Source organism: Podarcis vaucheri (assembly GCF_965113315.1).
Source record: "Podarcis vaucheri genome assembly, chromosome: 14".
NCBI lineage: Eukaryota > Metazoa > Chordata > Lepidosauria > Squamata > Lacertidae > Podarcis > Podarcis vaucheri.
This window is the reverse complement of record NC_138752.1, coordinates 54,416,655-54,433,119: the sequence shown is the minus strand read 5'-3', so window position 1 is coordinate 54,433,119 and position 16,465 is coordinate 54,416,655. Positions and strand designations below refer to the sequence as shown.

The 16,465-nt window shown below is 48.1% G+C and overlaps 1 protein-coding gene across 1 annotated transcript in view; it reads left to right on the top strand.

Moving 5' to 3' along the window:
- RNF216 (ring finger protein 216) overlaps positions 1–16,465 on the top strand; it is a 77,304-nt gene that overhangs the window by 11,591 nt on the left and 49,248 nt on the right. The window contains exons 3-13 of the mRNA XM_082199680.1: positions 50–186; positions 1,567–2,400; positions 4,567–4,643; positions 5,056–5,158; positions 6,383–6,547; positions 6,772–6,886; positions 8,761–8,900; positions 10,531–10,581; positions 11,797–11,934; positions 12,417–12,565; positions 12,901–12,979. Of these exons, the coding sequence (XP_082055806.1) occupies positions 50–186; positions 1,567–2,400; positions 4,567–4,643; positions 5,056–5,158; positions 6,383–6,547; positions 6,772–6,886; positions 8,761–8,900; positions 10,531–10,581; positions 11,797–11,934; positions 12,417–12,565; positions 12,901–12,979 (1,988 nt within the window). The remainder of the gene's footprint in view (positions 1–49; positions 187–1,566; positions 2,401–4,566; positions 4,644–5,055; positions 5,159–6,382; positions 6,548–6,771; positions 6,887–8,760; positions 8,901–10,530; positions 10,582–11,796; positions 11,935–12,416; positions 12,566–12,900; positions 12,980–16,465) is intronic.

The following is a 16,465-nucleotide window of genomic DNA, read 5'->3' as shown; positions in this document are numbered from 1 at the left end:
TTCAGCTGATAGGTAAGTTGTCTCTTCTTTCTCTCCTTCCTTCTTTCAGATAGAATAAACCACAGAGACGAGGGACTTATCACCATATCCGACTCCTCGGATGAAGAATTGCCTGTGATGCTGGACATTCCTGTTCGCCGGCAGTGGGAGGATGAGGAAGACGACGATGTAGTCATACTGATGGAGGTAACTCTTTGGCCCTGGCCATCCTCCAGTATGGCAAAAATTGAAATTTGTGTTAGGCTTAGTATACAACCAGTATGGTCTCCCCATCCCAGATGTATGTTTAAAACGGATAGTGACATTAAAGGTAAAGGTAAAGGTACCGCTGCCCGTACGGGCCAGTCTTGACAGACTCTAGGGTTGTGCGCTCATCTCACTCAAGAGGCCGGGGGCCAGCGCTGTCAGAAGACACTTCCGGGTCACGTGGCCAGCGTGACAAGCTGCATCTGGCGAGCCAGCACCAGCGCAGCGCACGGAAACACCGTTTACCTTCCCGCTAGTAAGCGGTCCCTATTTATCTACTTGCACCCGGGGGTGCTTTCGAACTGCTAGGTGGGCAGGAGCTGGGACCGAGCAACGGGAGTGCACCCCGCCGCGGGGATTTGAACCGCCGACCATGCGATCGGCAAGTCCTAGGCGCTGAGGTTTTACCCACAGCGCCACCCGCGATAGTGACATTATATATTCTTTATTATTTGAAAACTTTTTAAATCTGGCATTGATTTAGTTAGCTTGTCTCTCACTGTAACAAATGCATGAATCCTCCCCGCTGTAAGACACAAATTGAGCCCCCGTCTCATATTCTGGAGTTGTTCTCACTTGGCTTCCAAAACTTTGCCCAAGTGAGCTTTACAGGGCATGTGAGAATGGTGGGCTGCCTCCTGACAGCTCATCCTAGACTCTTTCAGCTATTTCAGGTAGCGGTTCCATTCTGCTACTACCTTGAGGAAACACAACATTTTTTGAACAGCAAAACATGCTTTTAAATACCCCTTAACACCAGCTGCCAAATCCTCCCTGAAAGGGAGAAAATCCACTTCTTAAAATCCTGCTTGTTAATTTTCTTTCAATGTGAGCCCACCTTAGCAGGAGCAAAACCAGGAAATGCTTACTCTAAATCCTGTATAGCAGTGAGGGCCACACTTGGCCCTCCAGCTGTTTTGGGACTACAACTCCCACCATCCCTAGCTAACAGGACCAGTGGTCAGGGATGATGGGAATTGTAGTCCCAAAAAAGCTGGAGGGCCACGTTTGGCCATCGCTGCTATATACAGTGGTACCTCGGTTTAAGAACATCCCTGTTTACGAACGATTCGGTTTACAAACTCCACAAAACCGGAAGTAATGTTCTGGTTTGTGAACTTTACCTCGGTCTAAGAACAGAAGTCGAACGGTGGAAGGGCACCGCCGGCAGGAGGCCTCATTAGGGAAAGCGTGCCTCAGCTTAAGAACAGACTTCCGGAACGGATTAAGTTTGTAAACCAAGGTACCACTGTACTTGCAACCTGAAGCAGCCTTCCAAAGAAACGGCTAGCCTAACTACGGCTTAATATCCTTTTAAAGACAGGAGCGAAGAAGCTTCTGCGCTCCAATGTGATCAGACCAGCGGCTCCCTGGCAGAGTGCGAGCAAGTCGGGGGAAGGAGGATCCAAGGGCGAGGTGTTGCCAGGGCCCCACGATGGACAGAAGGCGAGGACCCCTCCTTCCCCGAGGCCGCCTGGCGCTTGGCGGAACTGCACGAAGGCCGCTGGCGTGGCGCTGGGACGGCAGGAAAGCGAGAACGAGGTCTTGGAACTGCCAGAAACCCCGGAGCCCGTTGGGCCGAGGGGGGACGGCGATGGGGCTGTTCCGGAGCCTGGTCCCAGCGTGGCTCGGACGAGAGAGGCGAGACCCGGCGGCGAGAAGGTCATCAACTTGGAGGAGGTCTTGCCGGCTGATGAGGAAGGGCAGGAGCAGAGGGAGCGAGAGTTGCAACCGAGGCTAGCGCCGCCGCTCGGAGGGACTGTCCGGTGCATCCAGGAGAACATGCGGCTGGACCACCCGTATTTCCAGCCCGCTGAGAAGGACGCAGGCCCCGTGGTCAACCTCATTTCTCCCCAGCAAGGGCAGAGGGACATGGACCTGGGCCCGCTGCCCAGGGCGTACCAGGAGGAGATCCCTGGGCCTGCCTTTCCCAGGCCGGAGCCACCGCAGGACGGGATCCCCGGCCCCGCCTCCCCCCAGCTGGCTCACCCACCGGAAGAAGAGGGAGGTGGGCAGCAGGCAACGGTCAATGAGCAGGCGGGCCCCTCCTCGCCAGCCCGAGGCCCCCCCGCTCCTGGTTCCAGCGACGTTCCCAAGCAAGGCACTGCTCCTCAGCTCGACAAAGACCTCTTTGCTCTTCTCATCAGGGAAACGGTGAGTGTCGTTGTTGGGGTATCCTTCATAAGTGTGGCACTCATCAAGAAGAGGTAATGACAGCACACTCATTTCCTCCCCTTTCATTTGGCTTCACTGAATGGGATGCATATCATGTGGAAAGCTCTTTTTTATTGGTTTTTACACATATTTTCCATCATAACAATGCCAAAAAAAGAAAAAGAAAAAATATGACAGATCTTTGGCTGTCACAGCCTTTGACTTCCCTCAACCCCTTCTAATGCTTTTCTAAATCCTTTTCTGATTTTGCATTTCTTTTTACTATACTTATTGTTATAAATCAAATCTTACATCAATTAAACTTAATCCTTTTCACAATAATTTGTAAAATCTTTCTACAAAACTTCTTGTAACCCTACAAGCAATGTTAAATAGTTGCAATTGTCTTTCAAATACGACATAATTTTTTCTAGCCCTTTAGGAAAATCTGGTCCTGCTGGTTTTGAATTTTCCCTGTTAATCTCGCCAGCTCAGCCTGGTCTATCACTTTCATTTGCCCCTCTTCTTTTGTTGGCATTTCCTCCTGCATCCATCCTTGGGCTAATAGTATTCTTGATGCAGTGGTCACATATAAAAACAATTTTTTATCATTCTTATGAATTTTTGTACCTACCATTCCAAGTAAAAGCGCTTCTGTTTTTTTGGAATGTATATTTCAACATTTTTAAAATCTCATTATAAACCATTTCCCAGAAATCTTTTACTTTTTTACATTCCCACCACATATGATAAAATGTGCTCTCCTTTTTTTTTTACATTTCCAACATTTGTTTTTACCAGTGTTATATACCATCTGTACATCATTTTCATTATATTTTCTTTTAAAGCACTGCAGGCAGTAAAATTTATTCCTTCTTTCCATAGTCTCCCCCAAGCATCTATTGGTATATTGTGTCCTATATCTTTAGCCCAATGTATCATAACTGATTCCACTTCTTCATCTTTCATGTGGAAAGCTCTTGCCATGTCAGCTTTCCATGTGCTGGCCTTGATTGTGTGCCAGGGATTGGTGCGCTGAGCTGATGGGCAACAGATGTGAGCAAATGCGCGTGACCAGGTGCACATGGAAAGCCCTTGTGGGCCACATCTTGTATAAATCTTGCCTCAATTGGGCAGTGTTCAAGCTTCCTTCCTTCAGCGAATCCTTTGAGTTTTTGCCACAAGATCCTTGTTTGTGGCGCAGAGGGTTTTGCGCCCTCTGGCTTACAGAATCATAGCCTCACACAGTGGTAGAGTGGGGTCTCCCATGGGCAGGCACACCAATTAATAAAAAAATTTAAAAGTCTGGATTAATAACTCTTGTGCGTTGCAACACATTTTGCCAGAGTGTAGGCCAGGAGTTGGGGGTCTGTGGCCCCTCCAGATGTTGTTGGAGAGCATCTCTGATCTCTGGGAGGTGTTGGGAATGAACCCAGCACCAGAGGGCGGGCACTGCTAAAGTGACTCCTTAAGAAGGATGCTTCCTTGCGACACACTTTTTTTTTACTTAAAAACATCAGTTTTGTGAAGTGAAACTGGTGCTGCTTCCTGGTTCTGGTTGATTGGTACTTTCTTCTTTTTTGGCTAATCGATGACGTAGCTGCCTAATTGGGCCTGTAATGCATTAAACTAATGGATCAATTAAAATTTGTATCTTCATGCACAACATTTATGGCATATTTTTAGGTGCCAGGCAAAAAGGTTTCTCTTCAATGAGGCATTTGGCCGATTAACGTTCTATGGCTTTTTAAATACATCTGTGGGAGGAGGGTTATAGGTTTGTTTTGCTTTTGTTTTATCATGTATTTTATGTTTTCATTTTGTTCTTTTATGTTGTGAACCACCCTGTGTGATCTTTGGGTGAAGGGCGGTATACAAATTTAATTAATAATAATAATAATCTGTTTAGCATTTCATTGCATCTAGTCTAAAGGTTTCTGATAAATTACATTTTTACAGTAATGCTGCTTTCTTGGCATATTCCCACAACTGAGTGTCCTTTGCTGGTGTATAGGTAACACAGTGGGAACATTTCAGTCTAAAACCGCCACTCTGTTTGCATGGAAATATTCTTTCCAGCTCTTGTCACCATAAAGGTGAAGCTTTCCTTGAACTGCTTATCAACCAAAATGTGTGTGTTTTGTCTCACCCCCACCCCAAATCCAGGAAGCAAGGTTCCCAGATGCAACCAGAGAGTACATTGAGGATCTAATACAGAATAAAAACTGCTGTGACTTAAACATGTAAGTATGGAAGCTTTTGCGGCACACTTACAAACCAGTTAGTAGCGATACCCAAAAACTTGTGGGTGTGCCCTGCTCTCATTAACTGGTCACGATCTGGAGCAACCATTATGGCTCTCTCTCTCTTTCTTTCATTTGCTGCTGCTGCTGCTGTTCTGAGGGCGGGTGGGGAGGGCTATATCCGCCTGCCAAGCCCCCGGGCCAGCTTTCCCCATCCTGGTGCCATCTAGATGTTGTTGGATTCCAACTCCCACCAACCCCCTGAGCCAGTACAGCCAGGAATGGTGGCAGCTGTAGCCCAAAGCATCTTGAGGGTGTCAGGCTGGGGAAGGAAGCACGAGTGTGTTGGGAAAAGCGGAGTCAAGTCAGTTGACAGCCCTGGCCAAGCAACGGTCTTCTCTTGCTTTTGCAGACTTTGTAATTTTCTTCTGGAAAATCCAGATTATCCAAAGAAGGAAGGCAGAGTGGTTTTAAATCCAAATAGCAGCCTCCTCTCCAGCCCAGATGAGACAAAGGTAAGTGGCAAGTTGTGAGGTTAATCAGAAATTATGAAGTCCCTGCAAGGAGGCTATTTGATGTACCTTAGGCAGGGCTCAAGGGACTTCACGGAAGGGGCAGAGGTTAAAAGGTTGAACTCTTAGCACACACATTCTTGCCAGCTGCTGTGAGGCGCAACCCATCTCTTGCCAGAAGTCCTTCCTCAAGGGAGTGGAGACCATGGTCCAAGAAGCCTAACCCTTCCTGACAGCACCACCTGCGCAGCCTGTGCTGTACTTCCAATTCTTTCCTCTCTCTTCTGAGCCACGGCTTTCAACAGGAAGGAGGGATGAGAAAAACACCTGTGCCCCAAGCCTCTTCAGCTTCCTGCCCAGAGTCTCATAGTCCCTTTCTATATGTCGAAGGCTGTGTGTGGCCGTATCATGTGTACCCACGTGAATCAGAAGGAGGGCACTGTGGTCAGTGGGCTTTATAAGGCTTGGCAACTTCTTTGTCACATCGTGAATCTTTGCACCTGGAAGACAGCACACCTCCCGTGACATCCTGTTACCTCCTCACTCCTGCCTCTGTCCCCCTCAGTAGGGAGTCCCCTACCAGCCCCACACATCTCTCCCTCCTCTGGGGAGTGGCAGGAATCGTTCTGTACACCATCCCTTCCAAAGCCACCTTGGGAGTGTTCTAAGGTCTGCAACTGCTGCTCTTGCTCCTCTGTCCCAGAACCAGATTGCTGGCAGGGTAGGAGTTTGGGGCCTCTAACCTGGACATATATCTTCCAGTCCCTGCATTTGGGCCAGTATAATGAATCTTCCCTTCTAGCCTGTTGAAGCTTATCTGGATATATATTATGAGGATAGGTTACAGGGGCAGGAGTCTTATGGCTCAAGAGCTTTCTACTTCTTCCTCTCAAGTTGCCTTTTCTAGACCACAATTCCCTTTCTCTGAGATCATTTCATTGGAAGGTAGCAAGTGCAGATTATTGGCATACTCATCCACTGTCAGCCTTGGCTCTGAAGGGCTTATAGGTCAAGAATAGAAAATGCCCAGTTCACTACCTTTTAACCTCACCTCTGTTGCCAGGTTGTTTTGAGAATAAATGTGGGTGGGGGAGAATCTTGAGCTTCCTGGAGGAAAAGTGGAGTGAAGCTTGAGTAATAATCACGGTAAACTTCCAAGGCCAGACGAGTGTGCTCTGACTCTTTCCCCTTGCCTCCCTCCCTGTTTCCCTTTTTCTTTTTTCTTAGGTGCCTAAAGTGGACTACTTTGACTTCTCCAAACTTGAACCACTTGATCAGCGCTGCTTTATCCAAGCGGCTGATCTCCTCATGGCCGACTTCAAAATGTTGAGTAGCCAGGACATCAAGTGGGCGCTGCATGAGCTCAAGGGACACTATGCAATCACACGAAAGGTTCCTTCCCTTCGTTTCTTCTCTCTCTTTCCCCCCACCCCAAACTGCGACAACAATTTACTTGACTCAGTGTTGGAAGGGAGATGTACAGCCTGAGCGTATAAGAAGTCAAGCCCGCTGAGGCACCAAGGCATCATTATTACTAGTAACAACCGCCACCACCACCACCATCATTCTCCCTGCATATTTGTGTATCCATCTTGACTCGCTGCCTTTTCCTTCAGGCCTTTTCGGATGCCATCAAAAAATGGCAAGAACTGTCTCCTGAAACCAGCGGGAAGCGGAAAAGGAGGAAAGAAATGAACCAGTATTCCTACATAGACTTCAAATTTGAGCAAGGTTGGTAGCTGCTGTCTGTGCTGGCTCTCAGCGGCCTACCAGGCTCCATTCAAAGTGCTTCTTGCTGCAATCACTGTGTGTCAAAAGTAAAGGTGTGTGGGAAGAAATGAGCAGCAGCACCAAGATGGCTGGGAGAGGGATCGGGATGTGCTGATGCACACCCACTCTGGGGACAACAAGTGGGAAGGAGGGAGGGAGGAGCAGGAGACCAGGAGGCAGCTCTGTCTACTGTGTTCAGGTTGGCGCTTCATTTGACTACTATTTCTCCTTGCTGCTGCTGCCGCCTCTTCTTGCTCCAGGGAGCCTCCCGTCTTGGCAGGCCTGTCAGCCCCCTGCCCCTTTCTGCAGCCCCCCAGCTCCCATGAAACAGGAACACTGAGTGCCAGGAATGTGTCTCTGTTCTTTCGCAAAGGGGCGGCCTTTACCCCTCCGCCTCGGCTGATGCTCAAGCCATCTCACAAAAGGGAAAACCTCACTGCAGACGTAATGAGCACACTTATGTAATTTGGTTGGGTTTATTTCATTTGCTATAACAAAGGAACGTGGCCTTTGCCTGCCAGGCGCAATGTTGAAAAGAACTTTCAGATGATTAAATCATTTTTCTTTGTGCAGATGATCATGTTGTTGGGGAAGTTAGGGAGGGAGGGATTCATCATTGCAGATATGATTGTTGGGGGATTTTTGTTTTCTGCGTTGTATTCACTGTGAAACAATAAAAAAGGCATATGAATAGACAAGACTTAAAGAAAGACATACAAACAGCAGCAGCAGTAGAGCACCCAGAAGCTGTCATCTCAGCGAAAGCTTTAGTATGTAAAATAGTCCTTACCCGATGCTTTAGAGATAGTGCCAGGTACACGTGCTTGGGAGAGCATTCCACAGTCTGGGTGCCACAACAGAGAAGGCCCTGTCCCTGGTAGCCAGCCACTGACATTCCAGTGATGAGGGCCTCTGGTACATGATATCTGCCCACAGTCTCTGATGATTGCCTCCATTCAGAGGACAGCAGTCCTTCAGGTAGGCTGTGCTCTGTGAATTGTGCCTGGAGGCAGACTTTAAGCTGCACACGGATTGGGAGGTGCTGGTGCACCCAGAATTCAGGGACAGGTCCTTTCCCTGAAAAGGTGCTTCTGAAATTCCTTGCAAGTCAGAAAAGGCAAAGTGTGCCCCATCCCCGTGAACTTCCCCTGAGTGGGTTGCAGAATTCAGCCCCCAGGAGCTTAATTCCTCTGCTTTTCACATTATTGGGTTCAGTGATCACACCAATCAACTGCCTGAAAAGAACATGGCTGGCAGCCTACTTCATGGCTCCATTGGTGTCATGGAAACCTCTTAACTGCAGCCGTTCATCTTGAGGGTGGCTGGATTGTGACGTGGTAATGGCAGGAGTGGGATGCTGCTTCCATGGTGCCTCTCCTCCTGCTCCTCTCTGTGATCCTGTGCCTTTGCTCCTCTGCCTGGGGCAGCCCCATTTCCCGCAGTCACAGGGAGGGAAGGGGGTTGGGATGAGCCACAGTTGCATCTTCATTGGCTGAGGCAAAGTTGTTGGGGTGTTGTATTTTTTTTTTTTTTACCAAAAAATATTTTTATGGAGCTGGGGCACAGTTGTTGGAAGAGGCAGATTCCTGGGCAACTGTGAATTCTGGTAACGTCAGCAGCACGTTGCAACCCTATGTTGTCAGGCCATGACCATTTCCCACGCCCTGCTGGAGTTTAGTCGGAGGGGATAGGATAAGAAACAGATGAAGGTTGGTTTATAAGGGGATGGTGCATTGCAGAGGGCCCTGTTTTCGTGGGTGGGCCCCTTGCTCTCCTGTTTACTCCTCATTGAGGGCCATTTGTTTCTTTGTTCGGTTTTCCCAATGGCGCTTCAGGCGACATGAAAATAGAGAAGCGCATGTTCTTCTTGGAGAACAAGAGGAGGCACTACAGGAGCTACGACCCCTGCGCTCTCCTGCCAGCCGTGCAGCTGGAGCAGGAGTTCTACGAGCAGAAGATCAAGGAAATGGCAGAGGTGAGCAGTGTGTCCCGTGCAAGGGACTCGGGGCTCTTTTGGTGGCCAAGACACCAAACAGTGTTTCTCAAATTTGGACCCCCAGCTGTTTGTTAGACTACAACTCCTGTAATCCCAGACCACTGGTCCTGCTAGCTAGGGATGATGGGAGTTGTAGTCTGACAAAAGCTGGGGACCCAGGTTTGAGAAACAATGCTAAGGCGAGTTCTTCCTTCTTGGACACCAACCACTAATATTTAGCCTGGGGATTTGGGCATGGCGATGGCCTGGGTGGGGCTCAGTCCAGACAAGACAGAGGGTGGGCTGTGGGTGGGCTGTTCATCCACATGGGTGAATGGTATTCAGTCTGTCCTGGAGAGGGCTGCTCTCCCCGTGAAGGATTAGGTTTGAAGTATGGTAAGTGCCTTCAGGTCCAACATTTTCATTCAAAGCTATATAGCTTCTGTAATTTAAAGCCGGCATCCCCAAACTCAGTCCTCCAGATGATTTGGGACTACAATTCTCATCATCCCTGACCACTGGTCCTGTTAGCTAGGGATGATGGGAGTTGTAGTCCCAAAACATCTGGAGGGCCAAATTTGGGGGTGCCTGATTTAAAGCATCTTTTATCAGTTTCTGTTAATAACATCTGCTGCCGCCTTACTTGTATGGAAATAGTACAGCCACAGTTAACCACGCTCTGGCAATTTCCCACTTAGACTGCTGCAATGTGTTGTATGTAGGGGCTGCCTTTAAAACTAACCCTGGACACTGTAGTAGGTTTTTAAACAGAGCTGCAAGTTTACTGGACTGGGCTTTTGAGTTACGCCCTGGTTGTGCTTCCAACTGGAGCTGGGCCCAATTTTTTAAAGTGGTGGATTTAACCTACAAAGCCCTCAATAGTTTGGGCTGCCTGAAATATCTCCACCTTTTGCATATGCCTCCCTGAACATTAAGATCCTCTTCAGAGGCCCTGCTCCAGGTGCCTCTACCAAGATGGGTGGGTGGCTGCCATGGAGAGAGGGCCTTTTTGGTAGTGGCACCTCAGCTAAGGTACATCCTCCCCAGAGGAGATTCTTTAGGAGCTTTCCAGTGCCAGGGGAATACCTTCCTGTTCACTCAAGCTTTTTGGAATCCAAGCTACAAAACTATTTTATGCTGCCTGTATGCAAAGAAGCTTCTCCTTGTTGTCTTAATTTTAAAATTATTGAGTTGCTTCTTAAATATTTTGTTGTAAGCTGCCCAGGAGGAGTTTATTGGCAGACAGCTTTGTAAATCTAACAAAGAACATGTTGTGGTGGCCCCATGCTTCATCTAGCAAGCAAGCTTGCTAAATGTGCTCCGCGGGTGCCAGGAGGGTCACCTAACACAAAAGCCACCAGATGTGGACAGCCCTCTTTAAATGCTCATGAGAATACACCTGGGAATTACCTTGGCTGTGTCTGACACGGAGCCATCCTTAATAGTCTCATCACATTGCTTGAAAACGGAGAGTAGCCCCGAGAGTCCTCTGAAACTTTATCAGGGATTTCCCAGTGAGAAGGTTCAGTAGTGGTGGTAGTCCCATTGCATTAGAAAATGGTAAGCGGCTCATCCATTCTGGAGGTTCTGTGTTCATAGCCCTGAGTGTGTTGCCTTTTTCTCTTGCCAGCATGCAGATTTTCTGCTCGCCCTGCAGGTAAACGAGGAGCAGTATCAAAAAGTAAGTAGCTCTGTTACACACACAGACACAGAGAGAAATGTCATGCCAAACTTGTACTGTTAATTTTAGCCCTATTTATTTGTTTTATTTCATAGAATTTATTCACGGCTTGATTGCAACCCCCCCCAAAAAAAAAGCAACAACCTCAAAGCGGTTTGCAAATACGAAACAGTAAGATGAAGGAAAAAATTGCAACTCTATTTTAAAACAAACAAAAGTTAAATCGCTAAAACAGAATAAAATTGCCTCAACTTTCTAAGCATCCGGGTAGGCTTGTCTAAAAAGAATGTTTTTATTAGGCGCCCAAAGGAATGTGGGGAAGGGGCCTGCTTGATCTCAATAGTCAGGGAGTTCTGAAGTGTAGGCACTGCCACTCTTAAGTGATTGACTTCTTACAAAGGCAGAATGGGGATTACGTGGCCCCTGTAGAAGTGCCGCTCCCACCGATCAAGGCAGCTGAGTGGGCACATGCTAATGGAAGCCGCTTATGCAATCAGATATGCCTTTGAGGGGCTTTCCCCAGTGAGATGCTCTCCATATCTTTTAGATCACATGGAAACTTTAGTTCAACACATATGGAAGGTGCCAGGTTGAGGAAGGCTGTCTTAAGAGTGTGGGGCCCTCAGGTGGTGCAGATGCCGGTGTGAAACTGATGTTTGGCATCTGGAATACATGTCAGTCGGCTTTCTGTGTAATGATAGTGCTATGTGCTGCAATTTGATTTTCAGTGGAGGAAATCTGCTGAATCTGACTGCTTGAGTTTTACACTGTGAGAACAGGATACTGGACTGTATAAGCCACTGATCTGACCCAGCAAGCTGTTCTTACGTCAGTCAGCTGTGAGGTTGTTTTGCTGCACAGAGCTCCTTGATCCGATCAAATTTCATACCTCATGTATAAAGCCAGTGTGCGGCTTTCTCCTAGAAGCATCTGTCTGAGCTATTGGTTTGAAGCCATTGGTATGTTTCTCATACCACCAAGCGCAAAGTGCTTTTCTGTGATGCCCTTCCATGCAGGGGGCGAGTGAGCAGTGCAGCCGGGAGGAGGGCCCGCTTGCGTGGCTTCCCTCCCTTCTTCACATCAAGACCCAAGCCATTTGCCTGGCCTGCAGGGTTTTCCATGCAGGATCATATTATGGAAAAGTGGCCTTCATGTGCAGGACGCCATCATTGACGGCTTGGAAGTGGCAATTAACCTTGAGGAATTGACTTGCAGAATGGCCAGATGATCGTGTGTTGCTGTTGCTACGGGGACTTTGCGTTTGAGGAGCTGACTCAGTGCGCAGACGGACATTTGTTTTGCAAGGAGTGCCTAATCAAGTATGCTCAGGAAGCAGTCTTTGGCTCTGGCAAGGTAAGGAAAGAGATCACATGGTTGCATGAAACGCTTGAGATTTTCAGGCCTTCTGATTTTGTCTTCCTTCATGTCATAAACTGCCAGTTTACTCTTGTCTCACCCCACTCCTGGTTTTCAGCTCTGTCCACATGGCATCGTTCATTGTGGGCTGTTTCAACTGCTGCTACTCTTTTTTTGGTCAGGTGTCTTGTGTTGGTGTGAGTTGGACAGTCCTGGCTGGGTGACATCCTCCGGCCGATGGTGATGCTTGGAGGATGAAAACATTTTGTTGTGGCTTAGCAGAAAATTCCACCGTGATGCATGTGCAGCCTCCCATAAGAAAATGATTACAATAAACCGCCTGTTCCAGTTCTATATCCTAAATGTTGCAAAACAGCTCTGCATGTTGGAATGGTGCTGACAGTTAAACTGACATGACAATTAAACATTGCTGAACTTGCTGTAATCTTAGCCTTTCTCTGTCTTTCTCCGGTGTGTAGTCGGAGCTCAGCTGCATGGAAGGGAGTTGTACGTGCTCATTTCCAACCAGTGAACTGGAGAAAGTCCTTCCTGAAAACATCCTGTGTAAATACTACGAGCGGAAAGCGGAGGAGGAGGTGGCTGCTGCCTGTGCAGATGAGTTAGTCAGGTGAGTCTAGCTCCTTTGGTCTGAGCCTCCTGGGGCATTCTGAGGTTCCCAGCCCCCTTTGGCCAATTCACACATTACTCACCAGCAGCAGATGCTAGCTTAGGATCACGTGCACACACAGTCCTGGCTCCCTGCTGGCAGCCCTGTGGAAAACCAGGTTGATCCCATGTCTGCCTTACGGTAAAAGGTGTGTGTGTGGTCTAATCTCCTTTGAAGTTCTGCCGGAAAGGAAACAGAAGATCAGGAGAGTGAGGGAGACTGGCAGCAGACCTTTGAGGACTATTCAGTGAGAAGTTAGTACAAAACCCTCAACTCCGCTCTTCCTTGGCCCACAGGTGTCCCTTCTGCAGCTTCCCAGCTCTGCTGGACAAGGATGTGAAGCGCTTCAGCTGCCCCAACCCTCGATGCCGGAAGGTAAGAGGTGGATTCTTAATTACGCGATTGGCTGGCGGTGCAACAAGGCAGGCGGTATTTGAAGAAACAAGGCTCTGTCCGCTGCTGCCTGGTTCAGCAGTGTATTGAGTGGGAAGGGGAGCTTGGGATGGAGATCCTTGCAGGGGCCTTGTTTCAGGCCGCAAGGTCTCTTGCAAGGGGTCTTGGCCAAGGGTGCATGCCAAGCTGAGCTTTTGAGGTGGCAACAGCTGCCTGAGGAAGCAAACTGTTGGAAGAGGGATTGGGGGTTCTTGGCAGAAGTCCCAATAACTCAAAAGGGCAGCTTCGTGTGCAGTGTCTTCTGTCTATTTTGCAGAAATGGCCCTTCAGGTGCTCTTAACTGGTGGGTGCAGTCCGTGTGCTACGCAGTGCACCATGGCCTATTCCCACGAGGCTAGATTTTGAGCCAGCCTGGTGCTGCTCTTGTTTTCTGGCTGAATTCTGCTTCTCTGCAGAGGCACAGAGTGCCAAGCAAGCAGCATACTGGACGATGTGGGTTTGCGTGTGCAGACATGACTGATAGCTGCAGCCACTGACATAGGAGGAGCCCATCTCAATGAACAGCAACAGAGATTTGCTTGAAACTGAGAAAATATGAGAATTGGAATATTGGAGAGTGAGAACCACTAGGTGGTGCCATTGATCTGTGCATGGCCAGAGTTAATCCTATGTAAGTCTCTCTTTTCCGGTAGCTGGAATACTCTCCCTAAAAGCGAGACAGAATCCATGGGGCTCTGTTGAGCCCGAGACCTTAAGAGCCTTTTGTTTAGCTGCCTGTCACATTCAGGCATTACTCCTGCAAGCCTTCATCCAAGGAGTTCCCCTTGCAGCCCTGGAGAGAGCGCAGTGTGCAAGAGATCATCCCTTGAACTCCTAAATGTATGGGTGTCTGCTGAGGTCTCTCAGTTCCTGGAATGCCCCAAAGGCTCATGATCTTGGGCATACCTGTTACCACATGAGGCACTGTAATTTCAGCAGTGTGGAGTTTCACGTGCAGAGTGGGGCTTGGTGGCCTTGCTAGAGATTCGTTGTGGTGACCATCTTTTTCTTTGGCTTACCTGTCTCTCGCATGGTGTCTGTGTTCTTTAATTTCTTTGGCAAAGAAGGTGAGGAAATGGCTGTGAACAATTGCAATTACTTTCTTATTTGGTGTGGAGAATTCAGTTTCTAAAAACACATTGTGTTACAGAATTTGTAGCCGTGGTTTTGCTTTTACATCCAAAGCTACTGAAATGAGCGAGGATTGAAACATAATTTTTGCCACAGTTTGGACATATCAAACTCGGATTAAACCGGGAAGTAAATGCTTCCAATATCCTCCTGCCCTGGCAGAGCGGGAGGAAACATTGCCTTCTACCAGTTGATATTTAGGGCATCTGAAAATTAAGTAGGGGGAAGAAATCCCATTCAGAATTTTCCAGAAAACCCACGTGGCCGCTGTGTGGCATGACCCATGACAAGAGGACATGCAGTTGGGGGGGAGGCAGTGGGCAGCTGAAAAGCCCTGATGCAGCAGTGCAAGGCAAGCAAGTCTTTGCAGAAGAAGCTCCCTTTGCAGGGGACTTCCTGGAAGAAGGTGGAGCCAGGGACTGTCTACCATTCACTCCCCTCTTAGCAATCAGCAAAAGCAGTGTTGCAGTTACGTCCTGGGTTGTCTACCTGGGGCTCATGTTGTGATGTCTGAATGGACCCCTAGATATTCAGCCAGGACTTCCATTATAATCCTGTTGGTCGCTGGAGTGGGTGGGTGGGTGGGTGGGGGGAGTGGTGGTTAAAAGCTTCATTCATCAAACACCAACAGTCATTCACATGCTACTTAATGTCTCGTGCTGTACATGGACGTCTTTAGACTCCAAAAGAATTGCCTCCTGCCGGCTTGCATTCTTCAAATGCATTTACCGTATTGCATCGATAATAACAGACCTAATGGCTGGGTAGTAGGTGCTTGCTTGTTTAATTTTGTCCCTCTCTTCTGCCAAAGAAGAATCCTGCAGCAGTTTACAGGTCCCAAAGAGAGAGAGGGGGGGGGGGAAGAGACATTCCCTGCCGATAGGCATGTCACAAAAGGAAAACAGATTGGGAGGGAGAAGGAAAATAGAGTACAAGTTCTAATGACCAGGCGGAGTGGAAAAGTTCAAGGCGAGGTGGCAACAAAATGTGGTTGGTCTTCTGTCCTCCCCTGCTGCTTGATGCTGTGCATGGCTGTTGCCAGGAGGGAGGAGCCTGGCTGCTCAGCAGAGCTGGTGGTTGCCAGCCCCACAAAAGGCAAAAATGCTGTGGCTGTGGGCAGGAGTTGCAATTGTACCAGTGGTCGCAGCCATGTCAGAACTTTCCAGGCAGGAGTGGCTCCGTCTGGCACCAGTGGCTTGCGGTGTTTTGATTTGCGACGTGTTCAAATCAAATTCCACCAAGTCCTATTGTTAATGGAGGAATCCAAGGGCTCCCTTGGGCAAAAACAAAGACACCAACCAGGACAATTTGGAGCAAAACAGCAGCCTGTAGGCTTGGAAACTGTCGCCACAGGACTCCCACCCACAATAAGATGAAGCAAAATGGAAGCCCAGAACAAAAGAAGACCCCAACTTTTATTAGTTACTAATCCCCCAAACAACAACAATCCCCCAAACTACACCCCTAAGACTACATCACAACTACATTACAACTACATCACAACTACATCACAAAAAGGAGGGGTTGAGGGAGGAGTTGTGGAGGTAACCTGAATATCTTGTTACCTGGCTGGTTCCCCCTTTCCCCTTCCCCATGAGTACTTTCCAGGTGACAAAGGGGAGTTTGCAGTTTCCTGCCCCCAGAGGGAAGATCTGATCATTGTCCTTTGTTCCAGTCCATGCTGAATCCACTCCTATATGCAAGTTCTTTGTGACCTTGATGGTCTTCTGTCTAGGACCATCAGGGTTGGCATAGCAACTGGGCAGGGCTCCTGTGGATGTGCTAGAATGCGCAAGGGATTATGGCTGCCCTGTATCAAACCTTCCCCATTTTGTAGTCCTTCCTTCATGGAGTAAAATAAAAGTAGAACAGTGCAAATCCGATATATGGTTGATTTTCTATGAATTTATAACAGAAGCGCAGTGTATGTAGTGTGTGTGTGTTGAGTTTGTACAAACTGAATGATGGGGGGGGGTTTCCTGCAACACTATCAGCCACAGTAGTTAAATAGAATAATAATAATAATAATAATAATAATAATAATAATAATAATAATAATAATAATAATTTATTATTTATACCCCGCCCATCTGGCTGGGTTTCCCCAGCCACTCTGGGCGGCTTCCAAAAGAATATTAAAATTCTATGATACATCAAACATTAAAAGCTTCCCTAAACAGGGCTGCCTTCAGATGTCTTCTAAAAGTCTGGTAGTTGTTGTTCTCTCTGACATCTGAAGGGAGGGCGTTCCACAGGGAGGGCGCCACTACCGAGAAGGCCCTCTGCCTGGTTCCCTGT